This window comes from Panthera uncia, chromosome A2, assembly GCF_023721935.1.
Source record: "Panthera uncia isolate 11264 chromosome A2, Puncia_PCG_1.0, whole genome shotgun sequence".
Taxonomy (NCBI): domain Eukaryota; kingdom Metazoa; phylum Chordata; class Mammalia; order Carnivora; family Felidae; genus Panthera; species Panthera uncia.
This window is the reverse complement of record NC_064816.1, coordinates 11,583,769-11,610,695: the sequence shown is the minus strand read 5'-3', so window position 1 is coordinate 11,610,695 and position 26,927 is coordinate 11,583,769. Positions and strand designations below refer to the sequence as shown.

Below are 26,927 nucleotides of genomic sequence, written 5' to 3'. Positions count from 1 at the left end.
GGCCGACTAAGGCTCAGGTCATGATCTCATAGTCCGTGAGTTCGAGCCCCGCGTCGGGCTCTGTGCCGAGAGCTCAGAGCCTGGAGCCTGTTTCAGATTCTGTGTCTCCCTCTCTCTCTGCCCCTTCCCCGCTCATGTTCTGTCTCTCTCTGTCTCAAAAATAAATAAAAAATTAACAAATGATAATCAAATCAAATCAAATCAAATCGTAACTAAACAGGACTCCAACAGATACTGGTATGCCCATGTTCACAGCAGTATTATATTCACAACAGCCAAAACACGGGAGCAGGCCAAGTGGCCATCAATGGACGGACAGATAAACACAACTGGGGTGTCAAGGCCACGGAATATACTTCGGCCTGAAAAAGGAAGGAGATTCTGACACAGGCTACAACGTGGACGGACCTTTAGGACATCATGGTGAATGAAAGAAGTTAGACACCAAAGGACAAAGACTGTTATGATCCCACTTATGACAGGAGGTCCCTGGAGTTGTCAAATTCAGAGGGACAGACAGCAGGATGGTGGGAGCCAGGGGCTGGGGGAGTTCATGTTTAATGGGGACAGAGTCTCAGTTTTGCAAGATGCAAAGGGTTCTGGGAATGGAGGGCGGTAATGGCTGCACAGTTAATGCCACTGAACTGTACACTTAGAAAAGATTAAAGTGGGGGGTTTTAGGTTACGTATACTGCATCGCAGTTAAAAAAAAAAAAAAAAAAAAAGCCGATCAGAATTTTACAGGGTTTGACGAATTCAGACCAGACAACGTGAACACCTCGGATGCGGCGCCATGAACGCCGGCGAAGTGTGACTGGAGGCCGCTCACCTGGTAAGTGTGCAAGATCTCCAAGAACGATCTATAGATCTCCGGGTGGTCTAGAAAACGGGTCTTAATCTTGTTCACGTAGCTGATGGCGTTGTTGAACTCCACGGAATCTGACTCCAAGGGCACCTGGGCTTTGTCCTCCTTGTACAGCATCTGCTGCTTGAAGTTCTCAGTGCAGTCGCTGTGGTTGTGCGAATTCTCCTGCGAACAGCACGACCCGAGTTACCGGCGGTCCTGACGCCGGGAACAGGGGTGAGGAACGCCGGGCAGAGCCACTGCCTGCGCAAAGAGCAAGCACAAAACCCAGCGCGGAGCCAAGGTTTTTAACGAGAGGCAGGGAAACGTTCCTTTGGGGGGGGCGAAGGGGGGGGGGGGGGCCCGCGGCACGGAACGTGCAGGTAACTCCTCCCTCACCACTCTGTGCATCTGCCTGGTGCCCGGTGAGTCTCCTGAACTCGCCTCCGTCTCACCAAAGAACACAGAAGTTTGATGGACAACCGGACACCTTGAAAAGCGAGCATTCGGGAGAAAGGCACGAGAAGTGGACAGTGTAATCCCCTTCGGAGTGGAGTTTGGGGCTGTTTGTAGAATCTCCCCACGCTTTCAAGCCAGCCCACTGCAGCGAGACTGTCCTGAGGTGTGAAAGCACCTGCTGTCAGCGGTGCCGGCAAAGTTGGGGCCCCGCCGCCCACGCCGTCCAGGACTGTGGGACTTTGGGTGCTAAGCCCGGGGCGCGTCACCCGGGAGAGGAGACGGGCCCCGGCCAGTCGTCATGCCTGCCCTCCGTCTGTGTGCTTTCCTGTCCGTACAAAGATGAAAAAGAAAACACACACACACCTCTCTCTCCAGGGCGCCCAGAATCCTAACCTGCGGCAGGGCAGGACCACCCCCATGAAGAAGGGGATGCTGAGGTTTCTAAACTGAAATTTTATGCGCGGTTCTGAGGACGCCCCACAAACCCTGACTGGGCTTTCAGGGGCGACCCCCTGGCATCCTGCAGGTCCCCCGCGCACACAGCTGGTTCTCCAGCAGGTCGGGATCCCTCCAGCTCCGCTTCAGGTGTCTGTGAGGACACGTTCTCGGCGAGTCTTCCGGAACCGCCCCACGCCAAACTCGAATGGCCTTGTCTCCCAGCATTCCAAGCCCCTTTCTTGCTCGGTTTTTCTCCACAGCACGTGTCACCTTCCTACACATAACATATTGTACTCATTTCGTTGTCTGTTCACCCCCGACCAGACGGCAAACGCCCCGAGGGCAGAGATGCCACTTTGTTCGCTGCCGTATCCCAAGCGCCTGGAACAGTGCCTGGAACAGAGCCAGCCTCATCCACTGCTGGGAATCATCAGATGACCAGAAGGAGCAGACGGAGCCGGGTGTTCCCATCCCCCTCGGCGGGCGGTGACATCAGCACGTGGCACCAAGCACTGACCTGGAGACTCTGCAGGATGGGGAGTGCCGGGCACACAGCTGTCATCATGATGGGCACGCCCGTCGGGCACACTCGCTGTCCTCTTGGACGGCTGTGCTACACCGCTCAGGCCGCCGTAACAAAACACCACAAGACTGGGCCGCTGACACAACAGAAATTTATTTCCTCACGGTTCTGGAGGCTGGAGTCCAAGATCAAGGTGTCGGCAGGGTTGGTATCTCTGGAGGCATCTTGGGCTTGCAGGCGGCCGTCTTCTCACTGTCTTCTCACATCGCTGACCGTCTCTGTGGGTCCCTCCGTGTGTCCAAATTTCCTCTTCTTATAAGGACACCCTAAGGGCCTCATGTTACCTTAATTACCTCTGTAAAGGTCTCCAAGTACCGTCACATTCTGACATACTGAGGGTTAGGCCCTCAATGTATGAATTGTGGGGGGTGGGGACGGGGTTGGGGAGAGGACACAACTCAGCCCAAAACATGGGTGCAGAAGCAACTCTAGAAAAGTCTGAGCCGAGACAAGCACACACGCCAAAGACCGGCAGCAGCCACAATTCTAAATACTGGCTCTCCCTAGTGGTGGGGACGCTCTTGCTGATTACTTCTACCGCCTTCCTTCCAGGTGTGCTGGCCTGGCAGCGGAAGGAGCCAGAAGGAGTCAGCAGGAGTCAGCAGGAGCCAGGGAGGCTTAGGGGGATGGAGCAGCCTTGGGGCAGAGGTTTGCTGCAGAGGCGGCGTGCTCATCGGAGCTGCCCACCTAGGGGGCGTGCCCCTTCCAATGCCCTGGAGTGAGGCACTGTGTCAAGGTGAACTCTCCTCACGGCCACGGCTTGGCAAAGAGGGCCAGACAGTCCCGGTGCACCTGCCGTGGCCAACGGTCTGGCGGTTCTTCGGGAAGTTAAACATAGTTACCACGTGACCCTGCAACCCCACTCCTAAGTATCTACCAAAGAGTCGAAAACAGGCGTGCAGACGGCCCGAGTGTCTATTAACGGAGGGATGGATAAACAATGTGGTCCAACCATACGATGGAGTATTATTCAACTATAAAAAGGAAAGAAGAGGGGTGCCTGGGCGGCTCAGTCGGTTGAGCGTCCGACTCCTGGTTTCGGCTCAAATCACAATCCCAGGGTCATGGGATCGAGCCCCATGTCGGGCTACACACTGAGCACTGGAGCCTGCTTAAGAGTCTCTCTCTCTCTCTCTCTCTCTCTCTGCCCCTCTCCCTGCTCGTGTGCTCTAAAATAAAATTAAAAACAAAATATTAGGAAAAAAAAAACCAAAGGGAAGGAAGCTCTGACACATGCTACAAGGAGGATAAACCTCAAAACCATCATGCTACGTGAAGGAAGCCAGACACAAAAAGTTATACATGATTTCATTGAAATAAAATGTCCAGAACAAGCAAATCTACAGAGACAAAGTGGATTAGTGGTTGCCAGAAGCTGGTGGGAGAGGAGAATTGGGAGGTATGGTTTCTTTCTGGGGTGATAAAAATGTTCTGGAATTAGTGTCAGTGGCTGTGTCAACATATGCAAACCCACGGAGTTGGATACTTTACTTACAAAACGGGAATTCAGGTTATGTGAATATTATCACAATTTCAAAACTATGGTGGGTTGTTTTTTTTCTTAAATGTTTATTTGTTTTTCAGAGAGAGAGAGAGAGAGAGAGAGAGAGAGCGCACACAAGTGGGGGAAGAGGTAGACAGAGGGAGTCACAAAATCTAAAGCAGGCTCCAGGCTCCAAGCTGTCAGCACGGAGCCTGACATGGGGCTCAAAACCATGAACCATGAGATCATGACCTGAGCTGAAATCAAGCATCAGACGCTTAACCAACTGAGCCATCCAGGTGCTCTTAAAATCTTTGTTTTTAAGTTTTATTTATTTATTTATTTATTTATTTATTTATTTGAGAGAGAGAGAGAGAGTGAGCGAGCATGCAAGGGGAGGGCAGAGAGAGAGGGAGAATCTCAAGCAGGCTCAAAGCCCAGTGCAGAGCTCGATGTGGGGCTCAATCTCACTGTGAGATCATAACCTTAGCCAAAATTAAGAGCTGGATGCTTAACTGAGCCACCCAGGCACCTCTAAAAAAATTTTTTTAATGTTTATTTATTCTTGAGAGAGAGAGAGAGAGAGAGCGAGAGAGCGAGAGAGCGCGAGAGCGCGCACAAGCAGGGGAGGGGCAGAGAGAGAGGGAGACACAGAATCTGAAGCAGACTCCAGGCTCTGAGCTGTCAGCACAGAGCCGGACACGGGGCTTGAACCCATGAACTGTGAGATCATGACCTGAGCCAAAGTTGGACGCTTAACTGACTGAGCCACCCAGGTGCCCCTGCTAAAACATTTTTAATGTCATCTCTGAGAAATGTAAAAACCACTATCCATACAAATACAAGCTGGCTTTGGCCCACGGGCCAACCCCTGCTCTAAACCTTCCAGAACAATCCAAGTTTTTCTCTTGTCTGCTTACCCTGAGTGACCTAACAGGCACAGTTAGGTATACTCCTAGGCACAGATGGCCAGCCCCACATAGCCAGCCCTTGGAGTGGTGGCCGCACACAGCCCCACCCGGATAGGTAGGAGACAGCTCATCAGACAGCATACCGCAAACACAGGGCGGCACCCTGCCACCCAGACTGCTCCCAGGCTTTGCTCACCTCAGCAAGTGCCTGCCACCTTCACCCAGAGGCTGAGGCCGCCTGGAGCCTCCGTGGACTTCCCACTTTCACAGACTCCCCACCCACTCTGTCTGGATCACACGGACCCCTCCATGGCCTCCCAGATCCTCTCTTGCCCCCTCAGTCCATTTCTGGCACCGCAGCCAGAGCGGCCTTTCTGGAACTCTCCACTGGCTCCCCATGCTCCTGGCTCTCTCCTCCACCTTCTCCCCTTTACTTCCCAACCCCACAGGCTTCCTGGCTGTTTCTCAAGCACGCCCACTCATTCCCACCCCAGACTCCTAAACCTCACCCAGGACACCTCCACCCCAAGACACAGGCAGGGTTCTTGATCGCTCATGCAGCATCTGCCCACGGCTCCTCAAACCCTGCCCCTGCCTTCACACGCAGCCCTAAACCCCCTCGGGTATTAATCTGTCCACCTGTATCCTCTGAGTCCCCCACGTGGACCTGCAAAGTGCCCCTGACAGCAGGGACTCTGAATAAACCCCAGCGCTGGGCGCAGAGGAGGTGGTCTATACCTGCCCCGAGTGACTAAGACACCAATGTGAGAGGCAGAGGCGACCCGCCAGGAACTCACTGAACTTCCAAATGACCCTCCCCCAGGGAAAACGCGGCAGGCCTGCCTCTGAACGGAAAGGGACCACTTAGAGTACGAGCGACCCCTAAAGGTTCACTACCGTTACCTGTGCTCCCGCTGACCATAAAAGGGCTGGCTCCCGGGAGGCGGGGTTGGTCTGAAGCGAACCTGGGAGCTGGGAGATTCATCCCTTTCCCACCCACAGGCTGCGTCTTGCTCCTCCCACACGTGTCTTGCTCCTCCCACAGCGCCTGGCACCGTCCCGGAACAGGGGACATTGTTGTGAACCAGACAGACGAGGGGCCTGTCTGACCTGCGCTCAGGTCTGCCGGGCCAGGCAAACCAAGGTACAGCGCATTTTTAACTTCACATCCTAGCGTTGCTATTTTAAAACACCCGAGATGGGGTGGGGTGATGTGAGGATGGGGGGGGGGGCGGTCGAGGGCTGAGGAGTGACGTTACAATGGAGGCCTGGATGACTGGCTCGGGGGGCGGCAGGCCCCCTGTGCTGCCCTGGCCCTCCTCTGGCCGCACCCCCCCCCCCATCATGGCACGTGTCTGTCTGTCCTCCTCTCACACTAGTGTTCTCAAGGACGACGATTCTGTCCCACAGGGGCACGTAGCAACATGGGGAGACGCTTCTGGGTTGTCACACGGTGGGGGGTGGCGGCCGGGGACGCCGCTCAGCACCCTACAGTGCCCGGGACAGCCTGTTCCAGGAAGAACGATCTGGTCCCAAGGGCAACAGGGCCAAGGCTGAGAAACCTGCACAAAGGGCAAAGGGCCCCCCCCGCAGTGTGGGCCTCCCTTAATTCTCTTTGTCAGCATCTGAGAGCTACTCCTTCCTTGCCTGTAGTTGACGGGACTTGTAAGATGAAAAATGAAAAAAAAAAAAAAAAAAAAAAAAGCTGTACTTCAAAACGAGCTAGGAAAACCAACAACAAAAAAAATTTCTTGGGCTACTATGCCCTCTCAAAGGACTCCAGGAAGCCAAGAAGCCACCTCGTTTATGCCTGGCCCAAAGGAGCGCCGGAAAGCAGGGCTGGAAAAACAGACAGGTCAATCAATGTGGACTGAAATGGCATGGGCGGCCGTAGAAGGGGGCTCCAGACATGCTGGTTTCGGGGCTCTGGGCTTCAGCGAGATTATAAAGCCGGGTTAAGTACCTGTTAAGTCACAGGGAAGAAAGGGCTGGGCTGGCCTCGCTCTCTCCATAACAGCTCTCCATGGAGTGAGCACAACAGCAAGGGCCTTATGGCTGTTTTCCAGGAAGGACGGCCTCCAAATGTAACCACCGTGCAGGTTCACACGGAGATCCAGCCCCGCGAGCAGAGTTCCTCCAACGGTCGGGGATGGAGAGAGGCGATTTCCACACCTGGAGCGCAATTTAGGTCTTCGACCTCGGCTCTTTCTTCGTGAGTGATGGCAATGACACCCTGTGTTTATATGGCGCTTCGGACTCGTCAAAGTGCTCCCGTGCACACCGCTGCAGATGAGCTTGGTCTCCTCGCCAGCTGTGACAGTTCCGAAGATTAATCCCACTCAGGCTTGCGCTGTCTGAACCAACGAGCCTTACATCTGGATCGTGGGGCCCCACTCGTGAATGCAAAATGGAAGGGCTGTGGAGTTCAGCGGCCACACGCTCCCAAGTTCCTTTTTAAAACCTCGCTCTCAGAGAGGGCTGTCACTGTCACACTGCGTCTGGCTGTTCTCTTTCCAAATCTGATTCTTTCATCACAGGCGAAACCAAGAAACCAACCAAATGCTTCCTGCGGTAGATGCTTTACGCTCCCCACTAAAAACCCAAACCCCTGGGGCAGAGCGAGAAGAGGCTGGAAGAGCGGGCTCACACACACCAGTGGTTCCTGATGGGGGCGATTTTGCTCCCAGGAGGCATCTGGCGACGTCTGGTGACACTTTTGGCTGTTGCCACTGGGTGAGGGCCTAGTGGGTGGAGTGCCGGGATGCTTCCAAACATCCCCAATGCACCAGGTGCCCCCCCCCACCCCCACCAAGAGCACAGCATTATGGCAACAGGGCCAAGGTGGAGAAAAAGACAATGGTTACTTTATGAAAGTAAAGCTCACGTAGGCTTTCATTTTCTCAGGGGGTCTGGTGAGCTCAGGCAAGAACGGACTGCAGGGACAGAGGAGGAACAAAAGCCACAAGCCTTGTCTGAGCCAGCGGCCCTGTTGGTAATTAAATGCGGCACGGCGACACTGACATGGCTATTCACACCCGCATCGCAACTGCTTTATTTTGTGGGCGGCACCTAGGATGCCCAGAGACCACGTGCCTAAGTCCAAGTGTGACCTGCCTAGCCCGCTCACAGGGAAAGCCTCAGGACAAGAGCTTGGTGACTGTGGATGGTTATTCTGACAGGACATAAAACTGTTAAGAGAATGCGCTCCCCCCCCGCCCCCCCACCTCCAACACAAACACATACATCCACTCTTGATTTAAATCCTCCAAATGGATCCATCGATTTGGGGGTAAAGAGGCAGGCAGTGGAGGTATTTTGATCTATTCTGCCCTGTGCTAGAAGCGAGCAGCAGTCTGGAAAAAGACCGGCTCTTCGCTGACTCTCCCACAACGTAAGACACAAGACGCACCACCGGGCCTGGGGACTGAGTACCAGAATGGGCCACGTTAAGGCCAGATCCCTCAAACGCCTGCAGTGGCATACCTGGCTCGACAGAGGCGACTGTATGTTTAACTTGCCATTCTTGGGAATGTCTATTCGGTACCCGAGGGGAAGGAAGGCGTTGAATCCAACAATGAGGTCAGGGTGTTCGTGGAATAGTTGCGACACGCGTCGGATGACTCCGGGAGTATCGATGCTGGAACAGAAAAGAATGAGAAGTGGGCACAAGTGTCTCGGGGAGCACGCCAAAAGCGAAATCTACTCCCAACTCCCTTCACGGCGCCACCTAACGAGCTTCTCGAAGGACAACAAGGCACCCTGCAGTGTGACCGGTTGTGATTCAGCCAACGTGTAACGTGTAATCTGCTTCCACGGCAGCCAGGCTCCGGCTTGCTGTGCCCTCCTAGTGAGAACCACAGGGCATTTGCATGGCACGGCTCCCCAGAACACTCCAAGCACATGCATCCGGTTCTGAAGATGTCAGGGGAGCCGAGTGGAAGTCCGGGACTCCAGGAAGAGGGAGGAGGCCAAAGCCCTCTAAGCAATGCGATAAACTATGACACCGGTGTTGATCCCAGCAAGTGATGGCAAGGCATAAATACCAAAGGCAATGCAAGTGTCAGTTGCACAACGATGCCAGGGGTCTCCGTCATGGCTGCACTGGGGCTCCCTCGAGACCCCTGCATGGCTCTCTTGGAAGGAAACCAGGCCAACCCTATCACATTTCCTCAAGAGGGGGAAGCAGCATGGTGGGGATGTGACCAGCGGGGACCTAAGAGTCAGAGTGCGGAAATTCTAGTCCTGACTACCCCTAAATTTAGTCTGGGCAAGCCCCTGGCCCCCTGTAAGTCCAAGTAAGCCCCCTGTCAAATGAGGGCGTGGTCTCGAGGTCCCCCATCTATCTTCAACCCCCCTGTGTGCCCACAAAATCAGTTAATGTTTTAAACCCTTTCTATGTGCCAGGCCCTTTACAAAGCATTTTATGCACACTACTTTCCAACAGGCCAGGGACTAGGGTACCTTGATGACAAGATTTAATGGGAGGCGGGGAGAGGGCTCCAAAACACTCAATGATCAAGATAACAGCCTTTTAATGTAGTGCTTAAAAAAATTAAAATTAATTTTAAAAAATTCTTGACGAACAAAATTCACTGAAAAAATCATTTTCAGTAAAAACAGGACCGCACTGTGCACTTGTGGACTTCTCTCCCGCTGTCTCCTAACCCCATCCCTGCTCTCCTTCCAGGAATCCCCATAACAGCTCCACAGGGGAGGTACTCTCCACTCCCGTTTTTGGTTTTTTGTTTTTGTTTTTGTTTTTTTTAAGAAGGAAGGAGGCTCTGAGAGGTTCCACGACCTGCGCAAGGTCACCCGACTGGGGCGGAGAGGCAAACCGGGATGGGGGTTCCCACCCCGCTCAGCCGGATCGCGGCCCAGGGCCGCCCCCCCTGGGGTGGGGAGGGGTCCCGCGGGTACCTCTGGCTTTTGAACTCCTTCATGATCTCCAGGAAGCCGTTGTAGGTTGCGGGGTCGCTGCCGAAGCGAATCTTCACCTGGTCCAGGTAGGTGAGGGCGTCCTCCACCTGCGAGGAGGGAGAGGGTCCCAGTGGGCGGGGGTCGGCGGAGGAGGGGACGGAGGACGAGGGTCTCTGGCGGGGAGGGGGGCGGGCCGAGCCTCAGAGCAGCCGAGGTAAGGGGTCAGGGGACTGGGGTCGGGGACTGTGCGGAGTGGAGGCCGAGGCGGGGCCGGGCGGGGCCCGGGCGAGGGGCATCGGCCCGCGGGGGCCGGACGACAGGGTTCGCGAGGGAAGGCAGGGACAGCACTCACGTGCACGGGCAGCTTCTCGTGGCCCGCGGAGCCCGAGCGACCCCAGCGGGCGCCGCTCAGTCCCCGGCCCGCGGGGCCGCCGCCGCCGCTGCCGCCGCCGCCAGCGTGCGCCATGTTGGAAGTCGGAGCCGCGGCCCGCCCCGCCCCCGCCCGAGGGCCGGCCGCGCATGCGCAGGCTCCTCCCGGAGGGGCGGGGCTTGATGAGGTCGCGAGGGGCGTGGCTCCTTGAGGGACTTGCTCCGGGATCTTGCTAAAATTGAAACGCTAACCAATTCCTTATATAGCAGGAGAGAGCAAACCGAGACGTGCCGCTTGTTTTTGTCCGGCTCCGCAAGCAAACCTCAGAATGGCTTTTACATTTTTTCAAGTTGGAAACATATCAAAAGAGAAGACTATTTCGTGACACGTGAAATTTCTTCAGTTCAAATTTCAGTGTTTGTAAATTAAAATTTTACTGGAACGCGAGCACACCCGCTCGTGTACCTATCGTCTGTGGCTACTTTTGCACTACGACAGCAGGGTGAGCAGCTGTGACAGATCCTAAGATATGCAGGCCCTGATATATTTACTGAAAACTATTAGTGGACCCCTGCTTTATAGGGTTGATGCGACAATGGGGCATGGGCACACAGCACCACAGGGGGCCTTGGGAAGTGCATTTTTGCTAATTGGCTATTGATTTAGTTCCACTTCTCTCTTCACTTCTCTAGTCCTGATTCCATCATTTGCCCAGTGACCAGTTCAGGAGTCTCTCTCTCTTTTTTTTTTTTTTTTTAATGTTTATTTTTTAAGAGAGAGAGAGAGAGTGTGTGTGAGCAGGGGAATGGTAGAGCCAGGGAGAGACACAGAATCCAAAGCAGGCTGGAGGCTCTGAGCTGTCAGCACAGAGCCTGACTCAGGGCTAGAGCTCACGAACCCCGTGAGATCATGACCTGAGAGGAAGTCAGACGCTTGACAGACTGAGCCACCCAGGTGCCCCCAGTTCAGGAGCCTCTTAACCAGTTTTCCTAGCCCTGGTGCTCTCAGAACTGGGATCATTCCACAGCTGCTTTCAAACCTCCAAGTTCATCCTATTTCTTGTGAGATGGAATCTAAGCACCTATGTGCAGTATTGAAGGTCATAAGAACCTGGCCCTTACAAACCTTTTCTTGCAGAATTTTCTACTCACCCTCTCCCTGTGCAGAACCTCTTGTCAAGGTCAGCCCAACCTGGCTGCTTCCTGGCCCCATGCATCAGCACACGTCATTTCCCTGGTCAGAAGCCCAGTTCTGTCTCTTCAGAAAGCACCTATGCACCCTTCAAAACACGACCTGACCCCTCCTCTGTCTTCCCCCTGTCCCCTGTACATCACCTTTTTGTGCTTCACCTCTAACACAAATCCCTGACATGGAGCCGCATCTATGAACGTTTATCAAATGAATGAACATTCAATCAATGACCACATGGCATCTCTTTTTATGTGCGAGGAGGTGCAGGAAAGCCAAGAGTACCTTGGCAGTGAGCACATCATTTGCCAGGCTCCGTGTCAGGATTAGAATGGTGAACAAAACAGGCGAGGCTTTTGCCTTCACAGAAGGTTCCATCTTTCAGGAAAGATGGGAATCAAATAATCACACACACACACACACAAAAGTAGTTTGAACTGTCTCAGGTACTTCAAAAGAGAAGGTACAAGTGTAACAGTTACTATGTTCTAGTTACCGTGGCTGTGTAACAAACCACCCCAAGATTTAGAGGATTGAAATGACCACGTTTATTTGCTTTGCAACCTGCAATTCGGGCAGCTTGGCAGGGAAGGCTCTTCGCTGGCCCCTCCGTGTCAGCTGGGCAGTTGGAAAGCTGAGGCTGGAATCTCCGGAGGGTTTACTCACCCACATGTCTGTCAGTTGGCGCTGGCTGTAGGTGGAGACAGCTGTTGCCAGAAGCACCTACCTGCAGCCCCTACACACACCCTGAGCATCATGGCAGCTGGGTTCTGAGAACCCTTGTCCCAAGAGGAGCGAGCAAGCCGGGTGGAAGCCATATCGCCTTTTCTGACCCGGCCTCAGAAGTCACACAGAATCACTTCCATTGTAGCCATTACAAAGTCCCTCCCAAATTCAAAAGGAAGGCAGACGGACTCCAGAACCTGGGCAGTGGCCAGATTCTGGAATAGGATAGGGGACGGGAAATATTGCCGTGACCATTTTTGGAAAATACTACCTGCCACCCTGGGGGATTTAACCCAGTCTAGCCGGGGATGAGGAAGACTTCCCGGAGGAGGTGACACTCCAGCTGAGTTCTAACGGGTGTGTGGGCATTTGCCATGAAAGTCAGAAGGAACAGCTGTGTAAGGGCCCCTCGATGGGAAGGAACGTGGTGCACTTGAACTTAGAAAGAGAGAGACAGAGACACCGGTGTTGTGGGAGTGCAGAGGAGTCAGGGGGTGGCAGTGGGGGCAGGGAGGGGCAGGATAAGCAGGGCAAGGCCAGCAGAGGCAGAGCACTTGTCCTCATGGGATGAGTTACAAATTTTGGTCTTGGCATCTAGCGCCGGTATAAATCGCGCATGGGTTTTATGCAAGCTGCTGCTTGAACAGCTTTGAATTTGGAAGCGAGTGCCCGGGGCCGCTCTGCAGGGAAGTGATGGGAGGGAAGCCAGGCAGGGTGCAGGGAGGCTGTTTCATCATTTAGGCAAAGGAGGTTGGTGGCTTAGACCAGGGAGGGGAGCTGTGGAGGTGGAGAGGAGGGGGTGGAAGGAAGCAATATTCAGAAGGTGAGGCAGAGAGATTGTGTGTGGTGCCTGGTAGATGTGGGGGGGAGGGGAGGAGGAGGAAGCAAGCCTCCAGGATTCGTGGCTCCCAGCCCAGAAAGGGAGTCAGCTCAGTTTCAGTGCATTCCTGCATGAACATCGGCTAAGAGGGCCTGAACCCTTTGAGGCCGCCAGATGTCTGGACAGTCATTTTCACACCAACGCCTCCTGGCAACCTATTAGTCACTGTCCTAGAGTACCAACTGCACGTGTGGGCTTTTGACACCCCACGGGGTCCTCACTCTATGCCTCCTCGCCTCCGAGGAGGGTGTGTCTGTTCACATTTCAAGGATCACTTTTAGTGTTCCATTCTTTTTACAGATCTCCCTGAGGAAGCCCTCACTCATTTGGAGAACAGGAGATGGCAAGCCAGTTTTCACCTCGGGTGTTTGTGCGGGCCTGCGCGTTTGTACGCATACAGCCAGCTGACGTCTTTCATCCACAGACATCTTTCGTTCTTATTTTTATAAAGCGTAAAAAATGCTAAGTTCTGGGGTGCCTGAGTGGCAGTCTGTTAAGCCTCCAACTTCGGCTCAGGTCATGATCTCACAGTCCGTGGGTTCAAGCCCGGCATCGGGCTTTACGGTGACAAGTTCAGACCCTGGAGCCTGCTTCCGATTCTGTGTCTCCCTCTCTCTCTGCTCCTCCCCCACTCTGTCTCTCTCTCTCTCTCAAGAGAAATAAACGTTAAAAAAAAAAATGCTAACTTCTTTTCTTTGTTGTTCTCATCTGCACAGATTGAATGAAAGCTCTTAACGTTGACAATTGCACTAGACCAACACTAATTTCCTTACCATTTCACAAACTTAATAGCATTATGGTAAGATTCATAGGTAGGTCTTTCTTTGGACAGTCTTTTGGCGAGGTTAAAAAGACATGATCAAAAGGTAACTATTTTGAACTAATCGAAGCCTTTCCAGATGGCAAACTTCACGACCAAAATCTCTAAAGTCCAGAATCACGCGTTGTGGCAGAATTCTGAAACGGGCCTGGAGAGTCTCACCTCTGGTATGTGTACCCCCTCGAATCCCCCATCCTGGAGTGTGGGCAGGACCTGTGAGTATGACGGATGTCACTTCTGCAAGTAGGTCACGCCACATGGCAAAGGTGAAGGGATTTTGCAGGGGTGTTTAAGGTCCCCTTGAGTTGATTTTGAGTTCATCAGAAGGGAGAAGATTCTGGGTGGGCCTGCCCTAATCAGGGGCAACCTTTAAAGGACAATCTGGAGGTCAGCACCTTGAGACAGTGGACAGATGCTATCCTGCCAGCCTTGAAAGAGGAACCGGGTATGTCGTGAATGCCTATGGACAGAGGCAGCCTCTAGGAGCTGAGGTCCACAGTCCTACAGCGAGGAGCTTAATTCTGCCAACAACCTGAGAGCTGTGAGCCACTCCATGAGATACCAGCCTGGCTAACACTCGTGAGTGAACAAAGAAAGAACCCAACCACAATGAGCCTGGCCTCATAACCCACAGAAACGATGAGGTCATACGTGGCTGTTATTCGCAGCTGCTGTTTGTGGTACTTTGTTAGGCAGCCACATATAACTTTTACAACGTGGTCTTGCCAAAAATGCTTACCTTGTGATTCCGATGTGTTACGAAAACAAAATTCAGCTGATTAAACTTAAAGATCAAATTGACTTTATTCAACAATTTAAGAATTGGGCGGTATCCTGTCTAGCAAACAGAAAGGAGCTCCAAGGAGCTGTAAAAAAATGCAAGGATTTTATAGACAGAGGGGGCAAAAAAAAAAAACAACAACAACAACAAAAAAAAAACAACCAGATAATCTTATCTTTCTTTGGGGGATGGAGGGAGTCTATCAAGTGGATTACCTCACTAGTGCTGACCAGGAAATTCCAGACCTACTGGTTAAGATTACAGTCCTGGGAGGGGCTTACAGTGCTATTAAATTAGGTATTAAGTCTTGGTTTGCTGATGTGAGGTTTAGCACAAGTGACTCTATTATAGGTCTCTTGTTTCTTTTTTATTTTTTTGTTTATTTTTTAATTTATTTTTTATTTTTATTTTTTTACATTTATTTATTTTTGAGAGACAGAGAGAGAGAGAGACAGAGCACAGTGAGGGAGGGGCAGAGACAGAAGGAGACAGAGAATCTGAAGCAGGCTCCAGGCTCTGAGCTGTCGGCACAGAGCCCATGGCGGGGCTCGAATTCACAAACCACGAGACCATGACCTGAGCCGAAGTCAGACACTTAACTGACTGAGCCACCCAGGTGCCTAACTATTTATTTTGAGAGAGAGAGTGCAGGGGAGGGGCAGAGAGAGAATCCTAAGCAGGGTCTTCACTGTCAGCATGGAGCCCGATGTGGGGCTTGAACCCACGAACCATGAGATCATGACCTGAGCTGAAATCAAGAGTCAGATGATGGGGGCACCTGGACGGCTCAGTCCGCTAAGCACCTGACTCCAGCTCAGGTCACGATCTCGCATTCTGTGGGTTCGAGCCCCCCATCGGGCTCTGTGCTCACAGCTCAGAGTCTGGAGCCTGCTTCGGATTCTGTGTCTCCCTCTCTCTCTGCTCCTCTCCCACTCATGCTCTGTCTCTGTCTCTCTCTCTCTCAAAAATAAACAAACATTAAAAAAAAAAGAGAGAGTCAGACACTTAATCAACTGAGCCACCCAGGCACCCTTGTTTCTTATGTATGTCAACGTAGGTTTATCAAGTGTAACTAAGTTACTTAATAGTAGGGGAGGATGTGCATGTGTTGGGGCAGGGGGTTCATGGGAAATCTCTGTACCTTCCACTCAATTTTCCTGTGAACCTAAAACTGCTTTTTTTTTTTTTTTAAACTTTTTAAAATTTAAGTAGGGGCGCGTAGGTGGCTCAGTCGGCTGAGTGTATGACCCTTGATTTCAGCTCAGGTCATGATCTCATAGTTCATAGGATCAAGCCCTGTGTTTGGCTCTGTGCTTACAGTGTGGAGCCTGCTTGGAATTCTCTCTCTCCCTGTCTCTCTGCTCCTCCCCTACTGGCATGCATATGCACACACACTCTCTCTCAAAAATAAATAAAAATGAAAAAGAAGTAAAAAAAAAAATGTAATCTCTATACCTGACATGGGGCTTGAACTCACAACCCTGAGATCGAGAGTTGCTTCTTCTTCCGACTGAGCCAGCCAGGTGCCCCCTAAAACTGCTTTAAAAAGTCTGTTTAAAAAAAAAAAAAAAGGTTACCCTGAATCGAATCAAGCCCTTAAGACCAGGATCAGCACACTTCTGTAAAGGGCCAGATGGCAAACATTTTTGGCTTTTGGAACCATATATTCTGCGTCACTAATGAAAGCTGCCGCTGGTGATATGTAAATGAACGGGTATGGCCATGTTCCAATAAAACTTTATTTACAAAAATACGTGGCAGGCCTGCAGGCTGATTTACTGACTCCTGCTCTAGAATGTAAAATATCAGAGAGACAAAGCAACCACATGCAACACGTGAACAGATCTTGATTGGGTCCTAGTTTGAAAGAAACCGCCATATAAGATGTTTTAAGGCTAATTAGGAAAATTAGGATGCGTACGGAAAGATATTTAAGTAACAATTTTGGGGGCACCTGGGTGGCTCATTGCGTTAAGCATCTGACTCTTGCTTTCGGCTCAGGTCATAATCTCACAGTTTTGTGAGTTTGAGCCCTGCATTGGGCTCTGCTTGGGATTCTCTCTCTCTCTCTCTCTCTCTCTCTCTCTCTCTGTCTCTCTCTCTCTCTGTCTCTCTCTGTCTCTGTCTCTCTCTCTCTCTGCCCCTGCCCCTAATCTGCTTGCACTGTCTCTGTCTCTCTCAAAAAAAAAAAAAAAAAAGCAAACAAAACACAATTGTCAGTTTTCATAAGTGTGTGGTTATGTACAAGAATGACTTTATTCCTGAAAGATGTCTCCTGATGTATTTAGGGGGTGAGGTATCTTGACATCACCAGAGTGGAAATGAGGGTGAGACAAGTTCACTCAAGTGCAGGGTCAGATCCCATCTTTTTTTTTTTTTTTAAAGATTTAAAAAAAATTTTTTAAGTAATCTCTACACCCAATGTGAGGCTCGAACTCACAACCCCAAGATCAAGAGTCCCAGGCTCCACCAACTGAGCCAGCCAGGTGCCCCAACCCCATTTTTAATTTAAAATGTTGATATTTTGTTCATCATGCATTTTTTATCCATGTTGATTTTAAAAATACAGTAATAAAATATTCTTCGATGGCTGAGTTTTTTGGTGCGCCCTGAAACCTTGTGCCTCACTGTCCTCACCCCATTCCTGGCCCTTGCTTTGAAGTGGTTTAGCAGAAGACTGGCAGCGCTAGGAGAGTTGTTCAATCATGATGGTGAACCAATGTGTGTTCATTGTCCTCGTATTACAACTTGGCTATAGGCTGGAACATTTCCATGCTAAGCGAATGAATAAAAAGTCCGTAGACTTTTAAAATAAAGTCAAAGTTAAAAATGGGGGTGCCTGGGTGGCTCTGTCGGTTAAGCGGTTGGCTCTTGGTAGCCGCTCAGGTCATGTTCTTGTGGTTGTGAGATTGAGCCCTGGGTCAGACTCCACATGTGGAGCCTGCTTGGGATTTTCTCTCCCCAACCCCCACTCTGTCCCTACCCAGCTCATGCTCTCTCTCTGTCTCAAAAATAAATTTTAAAAGACCATGAACATATAGATACAGAAAACAGATTTGTGGTTACCAGAGGCAGGGGATAGGGATGGTGGGGAAAATGGGCAAAGGTGGTCAAAGCTTATAAACTTCCAGGTGTAAGATAAATAAGTTCTGGAGATGTAATGTCCAGCGTGGTGACTATAATTAATATTGTACGGTATGTTTGAAAGTTGCTAAGAGAATAGATCTCAAAAGTCCTCAGCACATGGGGCACCTGGCTGGCTCAGTTGGTAGACATTGCGACTCTTGATATCAGGGTTGTGAGTTCGAGTCCTACGTTGGGTATAGAGAGAACTTAAATAAATACATCTTTAAAATTTTTTTTTAATGTTTATTTATTTTTGAAAAAGAGAGACAGAACGTGAGTGGGGGAGGGGCAGAGAGCGAGGGAGACAGAATGTGAAGCAGGCACCAGGCTCTGAGCTGTCAACACAGAGCTCGACATGGGGCTCAAATTCATGAACCATGAGATCTTGACCTGAGCCAAAGTCGGATGCTCAACCAACTGAGCCACCCAGGCACCCCTAAATCTTTTAAAAATAATAAAATAAAATCTTTTTAAAAAGGTTCTCATCACAAGAAAAAAAACGTGTCACTATGTGTAGGGCTGGATGTTAACTAAATTTATTTTGCAACATGCAAATATTGAATCATTATGTCATACACCGGAAACTGATAGAGCATTATGTTAATTACATCTCAATTAAAAAATTTTTTTTAACGTTTATTTATTTTTGAGACAGAGAGAGACAGAGCATGAACGGGGGAGGGGCAGAGAGAGAGGGAGACACAGAATCCGAAACAGGCTCCAGGCTCTGAGCTGTCAGCACAGAGCCCGACGCAGGGCTCGAACTGACAGACAGTGAGATCGTGACCTGAGCCGAAGTCGGACGCTTAACCGACTGAGCCACCCAGACGTCCCTACATCTCAATTTTAAAAAGTCTTTGGAATTTAATATAAATTAATTCCTGCTGCAAGTACGTTCCAATCATCTTGGGACAGTCCAATTTTTTTTTTCAACTGTCCGGGAGTAATTGTGTATTAAAAAATATATTTTTAAGTTTATTTATTTATTTTGAGAGAGAGAAAGGCAAGGAGGGGCAGAGAGACAGGGAGAGAGAGAGAGAATCCCAAGCAGGCTCCACACTGTCAGCACAGAGCCTGACTCGGGCTCGAATCCATGAGCTGTGAGATCATGACCTGAGCCGAAACCAAGAGTCAGACGCTTAACCGACTGAGCCACCCAGGCACCTCAAGGGGTAATTGTTCAAGGCGCGCGACCCTTCTCTCTCAAAAGTATCCCAGTTTGATGCAATGTTACATGTTACTGCTTAGCGTAAGACAGCAAAGTGGGGCTTTCAACCTGGCTCTGCCCTGGCGGGGGCATCTCTCACAAATCACACCTCCTTAAAGCACAGGGCTTGCCAAACATTCATAGCAACCAGACCTTTTCAAATGAAAGTTCACTGCAAAAACTCCCAATAGTACAACAATTCAGAGTAGCATTTTATTGGTAAAATTTCTCTTCTATGTTCAAATTAGTATTTACGTAAAAACAATGGATTCTCACTGAGGCCGTCGAGATGGGAGCACGCATTTAAAACCGTACGTTGTAGCTGAAATCTTCACTCTGTCACGACATCCACTTTATTTCTGAGTTGGGTAAAACCCCTGATCCACAGAGTAGTGGCAACGAGTCGCTGTCTTTTCAAGGCCTCTCCTCAAAATCTTAGTTAAAGGAAGACGGCAGGAGAATCCTACGTTAGTTATCTCCGCTACCTTAAAAGCTGCTTCCTAACCCAGCTGAACAGGCATCTTTAAATTACGGTTTAAAATATGTTTTAAAAATGGGATTTGATACTCGTATCTGCGCAAATGCCAAAGCCCTTTTGGGAACCCTAGTTTGGGAAACTACTCAATAAGACAGTCAGTAGGGTCACATCTAGCTTAAAAGCCTCTGTTTCTAAGGTTGCCTGTTCTGAAACTGTCTGGAATCCGACAGAGGGGAGAGGCTATGACAGGTTTGTTATTTTCATGCCGGCTTGACTCACGAAGCCGGCTCCTGAACTAGAGGCACACGGGCTAAATGTGCCTGTAGCTGTAAATTTGAGCCAATCGTTACCTTTTTTTTTTTTTTTTTTCTAATTTACATCCAAATTAGTTAGCGTATGGTGCAACAATGATTTCAGGAGTAGATTCCTTAGTGCCCCTTACCCATTTAGCCCATCCCCCCCCAACCCCTCCAGTAACCTTCAGTTTGTTCTCCATATTTACGAGTCTCTTATGCTTCGTCCCCCTCCCTGTTTTTATATATTTTTGCTTCCCTAATGTTCATCTGTTTTATATCTTAAAGTCCTCATATGAGTGAAGTCATATGATTTTTGTCTTTGACTAATTTCACTCAGCATAATACCCTCCAGTTCCAACCACGTAGTTGCAAATGGCAAGATTTCATTCTTTTTGATTGCCGAGTAATACTCCATTGTATGTATATACCACATCTTCTTTATCCATTCATCCATCAATGGACATGTGGGCTCTTTCCATACTTTGGCTATTGTCGATAGTGCTGCTATAAACATGGGGGTGCATGTGTCCCTTGAAACAGCACACCTGCATCCCGTGGATAAATGCCTAGTAGTGCAATTGCTGGGTCGTAGGGTAGTTCTATTTTTAGTTTTTTGAGGAACCTCCATACTGTTTTCCAGAGTGGCCGCACCAGCTTGCATTCCCATCAGTCGCTAACTTTTAAGAATGGGGAAAATGTGACATGAAAGTCTGGGTTTCTGGCTTTGTTTACAACAACAGGAAGCTGGCACCAACGAGTGGCTTTCCCCACGGCCATTCTGGGGTAGAGTCAGGGTGCCCAAGCCTGCCCCAGGCAGAGCACATGTCCTCCACACGTCCCCACGGTCTCCATCACTCTCTGCTGCTCACCCGGGTGCCTGGCCATCATCTAGATTATCCACTGGCCCCCGTGGGCATTTGAGTGTGTCCCCTGTGGTACAGATGGTCACGCTTCTGAGACTAAAATTGGAGCGAGGTGGCTCAACAGGGCTGGGACGGGAAAGCTCCTGGCTCTCTTCTCTCAGAGCCCCAGCACCCCAGGCTTGAGAGTTTGAGCAAATCACAGCTACCTGCCAAGGCTCGGTTTCCTTGTCTGTGAAATGGATGCAGAAACTCCTACCCTCCCTGAAGTGTGGGCTGTGATAAGGATCAGACGATAGCACCCGATGCTTTATAAATTAACGATAAAGCTCTGTGGTCTACCTCTGTGGTTTGGTGAATCTTACATCCAGCCATCCTCCCTTTGCCCTGTACCACCCCCCAGTTTCCCTCCCGGGCACAGTCCCTCCCATTCTCAGGCAACATGCTTGGGCCGTATTGACTCCATCCCCAGCCCCGGTGGACACTGGGTCAGGCTGGCCAATCACAGCACTGCATTCACCCAGAGATAGGTGCATGAGCCCACTGGGGCCAATCGAATCGGGGCCAGCACTTCGGTTCAGACTGCTGGCAAAGGGAAGGTCTCTTTTCTACTGAACTTGGCCGTCATGTTGCTAACCTGGGGGTGGCGGGTTCCTGGGGGAACCCAGCCAACAAGCAGGAGAGCAGAGTGGAAAGATGGTGAGAAACAGGGTCTGAGTCATATAATCTGGGGCTTTGGGTCCGGATAGACATCAACACGTACATTCTCTTTGCTTCAACCGGACTGAAGGGGGGCTAAGTCACTGGCGTCTCATGCCCCCATGGGGGAGGGGGTTCTACACGAGCAGGCAGACTTGTGAGCGTTTGTTCGATTTGCATGCATTTCCCTGGGCACTTGCTGATCTCGAGTCCTGGGGGACTCCTGCGACAGCCGCCGCTTCGTCTCTCTGCCTGGATTTGACCTTCCACACTGCCTTCTTGAAGTTCTTGAGAGGGTCCTGCTGCGAGGCTCTTGACGAAGGGTCCTGGAAACGCTCCCGGATGAGATAGCCGTGTCTCGTGGGGGCGATGAAGCCATTGGAAGTTGGGATGATTCTGTTCACCACAGCGTGGACAAACTGGACAGCCAGCAGGGTGCCTTTTCGGGTGGGGGTGGGGGGGACAGCAGGGCACACATGAGACCATGGGGGCCACAGAGATCCAATCTCACACATGTGAGAGTTGGCTGCGCGGGTCACATCCTTGCTATGCCTCTTACTAGCTTAGGCACGACGACGTCTAAACTCTCGGGAGTCCCCCCTGCCTCATGGGCGATGTGGGAATGAGAGCCGAACCTGCCTGCTGAGGAGAATTCTAAGGTTCCAAGATGTTAAGTGTGTCAGGTGTATCGGTCTCAGCCCAGAGCAAGCTCGGTAAAGGTTATTATTGGAGGAGGAGGAGAAAGAGAGGTTGTGCACCTGCCCGGGCTGGGCTTTGAAGGCCGCAATCCGCAGACCGCAGCGCCCGAGTCATCCGTAACTTTTTTAACTTGCAGATCTTTGCCACAAGCATTAAGCTACGCTACGTAGGATTGCAGTGTATTTGGTTACAATGTATTCCAGTCGACCTGATAGCCATTCACCCACCCACGCGCTTTGTGACCTTGGGCAAATCTCTTAACCCCCCTGAACTTCAGCTTCATCACTTGTTACGTGGGGGGGGGGGGGGGGGGGGTAGCTAACGGCACGGATGCCCTGCCCAGGGTCAGAAGGGTTCCTTTCTCTGTAGGAGATCACGTAGGAGGGCGACAAAGGCAGACGAGCGTCACTGTGTGACCTTGGGCAGTCACCTCACCTCTCAGAGCCTCAATTTTTGCTCTGTAGAATGAGGTGGCTGCCAAGGGAATTCAATGGCCTGGGAACAGGACCCCGTACACAAGAAGCGTTAACTCTCATTAATATGCCTTTAGGGTAATACTGACCAGACCGAGAGCTGGGAGGTTTGCAAAGTGGCTGGTCTTAAGCAAGCTGGCCCCTATCGTTTAGGGGGCCTGGGGCAAGAGAATGAATCAGGGCCCACATCCTATAAGGTCCAATGCGTAAATGTTGGAAATCTAGACAATAAACTATTCAGTGAACTATGCTCTGTCCTCCTACATTGATGGACGTGTCTTCGGAACCACCTGGAAGGTCATGTTGTGTTGAGAATTCTCAGGGTCCTCAGTTCCATACTGGAAAGTCATGGTGTGCGAGAGTCCCCCGCTCTTCGTGGCTTGGCCCCTCCTCTTCCCTCACTCAGCTTTATCCTACAGTCCTCGGGGCCTCACACATATGCACGTGAACCGCCTACCCAGCTCATGCACCCAGACTCCAGGCTCATCACCCATGGCCAGCCCCCAAGTCCCGGGGTGCTCATACTAGGGGCACAGTCCACCCTCAGAAGGATGGACCCGGAGAAGAGGGCTGCCCAGGCCCTAAAGAGGGCACCTCCCAGGTGGGGAGAATGTTCCAGGTATCCAGAGCACGGGTCTAAAAAGAGGAGGTGTAGCTCTGGGGGGGGCCTGTCCCCGTGACCCACAGACACCTCTGTAAGCAGAGGGACCCAGCTAGGGGAGACCAGAGCAGAGCCCTGTAGTGTCCAGAGCCCAGAACAAGGCATTCCTCGCCAGATCTGAGCTCGGTCTTGCCCTCAAAGCAAAATGACTCACCATCCAGCACACTCCAGACGATTATGGAGCGATCCTTCAAGCCCGCATACACGTACTTGTCATCCTTGGAGAAGCAGACACACTGGACTCCTCTACAGTAAGAATTCTGTTGAAAAAGACAAGGTGATCTTGGAGCGCCTGGGTGGCTCAGTCAGTCAAGCATCTGACTTCAGCTCAGGTCACGATCACAGTTTGTGAGTTCAAGCCCCGCATTGGGCTCTATGCTGAGAGCCTAGACCTTGCCTCAGATTCTGTGTCTCCCTCTGTCTCTGTCCCTCCCCGGCTCATGCTCTGTCTCTGTCAAAAATAAAACATTAAAAAAAAAAAAAAAGACAAGGTGATGTGGATTTCAAACTGAGAGTCACCTAGGAGACCTACCCCAAGGCATCTGCATAGGAAGCCAGGCTTGTAAGCCCCTCATGCGGGACGGATCCAATGAAACCCTGGAGAGATCGTAGGACCGATATTCCCAGGACCAAAACACATCTTCATAGGGATGGGATTGAGAGCTTTACAGGCATTTTGCATTGGAGAGCAGGAATTATCCGTTTTAATTTCTTTTTTTTTTAATGTTTTATTTATTTTTGAGACAGAGAGAGAGACAGACAGAATACGAGTGGGGAAGGGGCAGAGAGAGAGGAGACGGAATCCATGAAGCAGGCTCCAGGCTCTGAGCTGCCAGCATAGAGCCTGACATGGGGCTCGAACCTGTGAACCATGAGATCATGACCTGAGCCTAAGTCAGACACTTAACCGACTGAGCCACCCAGGCGTCCCTATCAGTTTTAACTTAAGTGACCCCGAGTATACAAACATTAACTATAGTGGTATTTTTTTATGTGTATTTATTTTTGAAAGACAGGGGCGCCTGGGTGGCGCAGTCGGTTAAGCGTCCGACTTCAGCCAGGTCACGATCTCGCGGTCCATGAGTTCGAGCCCCGCGTCGGGCTCTGGGCTGATGGCTGGGAGCCTGGAGCCTGTTTCCGATTCTGTGTCTCCCTCTCTCTCTCTGCCCCTCCCCCGTTCATGCTCTGTCTCTCTCTGTCCCAAAAATAAATAAAAAAAAAAAAAAGAAAGACAGAGAGAGAGAGCGCACGCAAGTGGGGGAGGGGCAGAGAGAGATGGGGACAGAGGATATGAAGCAGGCTCCGTGCTGATAGCAGAGAGACTGATGCAGGGCTTGAACCCATGAACCATGAGATCATGACCTGAGCTGGAGTTGGATGCTCAGCTGACTGAGCCACGCAGGTGCCCCAGCTACAATGGTCTTTAATTAAATGCTAGATGCTAAATGCAGCATGGCCTCCTAGAGCCTAGAACAGAAAAGGGAAATCCGTTGAAAAATGTGTGATCCCAGTCAAGTTGGTAGCTTAGTTAACAGTACTGTCCCCATGGTAACTCATTCATTGTGACTAACGTACTCTAGTCATATAAGAGGTCGACATTGGGGAAGCCGGGTGAGGAGTGCATACAGGAGGACCTAAAACCATTCCAAGATGAAGTTTATTTACAAACAAAAACAGGGAATAAATAAATGAATGAATGAATAAATAAATAAATAAATACATGACAGGGTGCGTGGGTGGGCTCAGTCAGTTGAGTGTCTGACTCTTGATTTGGGCTCAGGTCACAATCCCAGGGTTGTGGGACTGAGCCCTGTGATGGCTCCACGTGGAGCCTGCTTAACAGTCTCTGTCTCTGCCTCTCTCTCTAAAATTAAAAAAAAAAAAATTAGAAAAAGGAAAAAAGAAAGAGCTAGGTGTATTTAACTGCTGGGGTGATATTTTCCACTCAACAAGATGAAAGATTACTTACAGCCCAGCCTTATAGTGGCTTCCTAAAAATAAATGTCAGATGGGATGGGAGCTTCTTTTTTTTTTTTAATGTTTATTTATCTTTTTGAGAAAGAGACAAAGTGCGTGGAGGGGAGGGTCAGAGAGAGAGGGACAGAATCTGAAGCAGGCTGCAGGCTCTGAGCTGTCAGCACAGAACCCAAAGCAGGGCTCAAACCCACGAGACATGACCTGAGTTTAACTGAGCCAGGACAAAAGCCTTTTAAGATGAAACTGCACGTACTGTCTCTCTTAGTTACAAGATCATCTTCCTATGTTTATGAATAATTTTTATATCTTACAACCAAAGGTCTGGCCTTCATTTCCCATTTGAAAGACTGGAATAGTAACACCAACCTTATGAGATCGTTGTAGGGATTACATTATAGAAGGATATTCTAATATGCATTTTCATATAGTATATAATATGAATATATGAATATATTTATGGCAGCTCTTAATTCTATTGATACAAAAAACTAGAATAGCTCCTTACGAGGTGGGCAGTACGGACTCTAAGACACTTCATACGTTAGGGAGTCAGTTGCCAGTTTCCCGCTTCAGACCTTCACAGCTGCTGTTCCTTCTGCCAAGAATGCTGTTCCACCAGGCTCATTTGACTTTCTTAAATAGCAGCCTCTACCCCCTTTACCTTGTCCTATTTTTCCTCAAAGCTCTTCTTACACACCAGCCCTTTCCCACAAACATTTGTCGAGCCTTGAGGACATGTCAGGAGCTCTCCTAGGGATGGGGGCCACCTCCATAAGCAAAACACAAAAGCCCTCACCTCTGTGAGCCCTCACAGAACTCACACTGTCTCCCCTCTGAGAACGTGGCTCCGAGGGGAGGGACGGTGTGGCCTCTGGCCACACCTAGAAATCAAAACTCTTGGGCACAAGAATGGCTATCAGGATTAGGGTAAGGAGGGTGAGGCCGGGGTGTGCCGTGCAGGATCTGATCTTTATTTAAAACGATATCTTGGGGCATCTGGGTGGCTTAGTCGGTTGAGCGTCCGACTTCGGCTCAGGTCATGATCATGCAGTTTGCGAGTTCAAGCCCTGCATTGGGCTCTCTGCTGTCAGCGCAGAGCCTGCTTCGGATCCTCTGTCTACCTCTCTCTCTGCCCCTCCCCTATTCACGCTCTGTCTCTCTCTCCCTCGAAAAAAAAAAAAAAATGTTTTAAAAGATTTCGTTCTCTTGCTATCTTTTGCATTTGTCTCGATTTTTGTAAATACTGCCTTAAAATAGCGTCTCTCTTGATTGCCGAGTTTCGGGGCAGCCCCTTAAGCTCTGCTCCCGAGGTGAGTGTCCCTCACGGGCCCCACCCTGCTCCCGACCCTGGGTGATGGCGCACGGTATGCACTTAACACAGGACACCTGTCATCAGCTTTCTAACGCCGGGACCTAGCCTGCACGCGGTGTGTGGGCCACGCACCGTGTAGCTCGTCTCGAATCTCCACTTGCAGGCCTGCAGGTCCCAGAGGCACAGCAGGGCTTCCTCGGATCCGCTGACTGCCAGCTGTTCCTTGTGGCTGACCTGAACACAGGTGACCCGGCTCCCGTGGGCCTCCAGAGGGAACACTTTGGAATTCGCACACTCGTAAAGGAAGAGGTCACCGTCGGTCATGCCGTACATCACACGGCAGTCAGCCAGGACGGCCACGCTGGAGATGGTCTCGGGCAGCTGGGTGTAGAAGGTGTATGTTGGCCCATCGACAACCGGACAGGGATCCCCGGGGCTGATGTCCAGCACCAGGATGATGCTGTCATAGGCGATGGCCAGGCGCTCCTCTCCTTGACTAAGGGCCATGCAGTTGATGGCTTTCCGGGCCTCGGGAGGGGGGATGCACATCACGTCCTGTCTGGAATTCAGGGGGAACACCAGGACGACCCCCGAAACGAGGCCAGTGAAAAGGAGATTGGCCCGCTGGGCCACCTCCAGACATCTGACCTCACTGGAGGCATCCAGGACGTCCTGCTCCTCACCTGCCACGGAGAGAAGGTCACATCAGGAACAGCTCAGAGGAACGGGCTCGCTCCGC

At 50.8% G+C, this 26,927-nt stretch overlaps 2 protein-coding genes across 3 annotated transcripts in view; both read right to left on the bottom strand.

The window, feature by feature from the left end:
- SIN3B (SIN3 transcription regulator family member B) overlaps positions 1-10,158 on the bottom strand; it is a 37,672-nt gene extending 27,514 nt beyond the window's left edge. Inside the window, exons 1-4 of the mRNA XM_049640154.1 lie at positions 9,988-10,158; positions 9,636-9,742; positions 8,202-8,355; positions 830-1,030 (exon numbers count right to left, since the gene is read on the bottom strand). Of these exons, the coding sequence (XP_049496111.1) occupies positions 830-1,030; positions 8,202-8,355; positions 9,636-9,742; positions 9,988-10,101 (576 nt within the window). The 5' untranslated portion in view covers positions 10,102-10,158. The remainder of the gene's footprint in view (positions 1-829; positions 1,031-8,201; positions 8,356-9,635; positions 9,743-9,987) is intronic.
- An 8,803-nt stretch (positions 10,159-18,961) lies between these two features.
- NWD1 (NACHT and WD repeat domain containing 1) overlaps positions 18,962-26,927 on the bottom strand; it is a 48,944-nt gene continuing 40,978 nt past the window's right edge. For both annotated transcript variants that reach the window (XM_049640153.1, XM_049640152.1), the window contains exons 13-15: positions 26,321-26,871; positions 23,054-23,159; positions 18,962-21,505 (exon numbers count right to left, since the gene is read on the bottom strand). In XM_049640153.1, the coding sequence (XP_049496110.1) occupies positions 21,204-21,505; positions 23,054-23,159; positions 26,321-26,871 (959 nt within the window). In that variant the 3' untranslated portion in view covers positions 18,962-21,203. The remainder of the gene's footprint in view (positions 21,506-23,053; positions 23,160-26,320; positions 26,872-26,927) is intronic.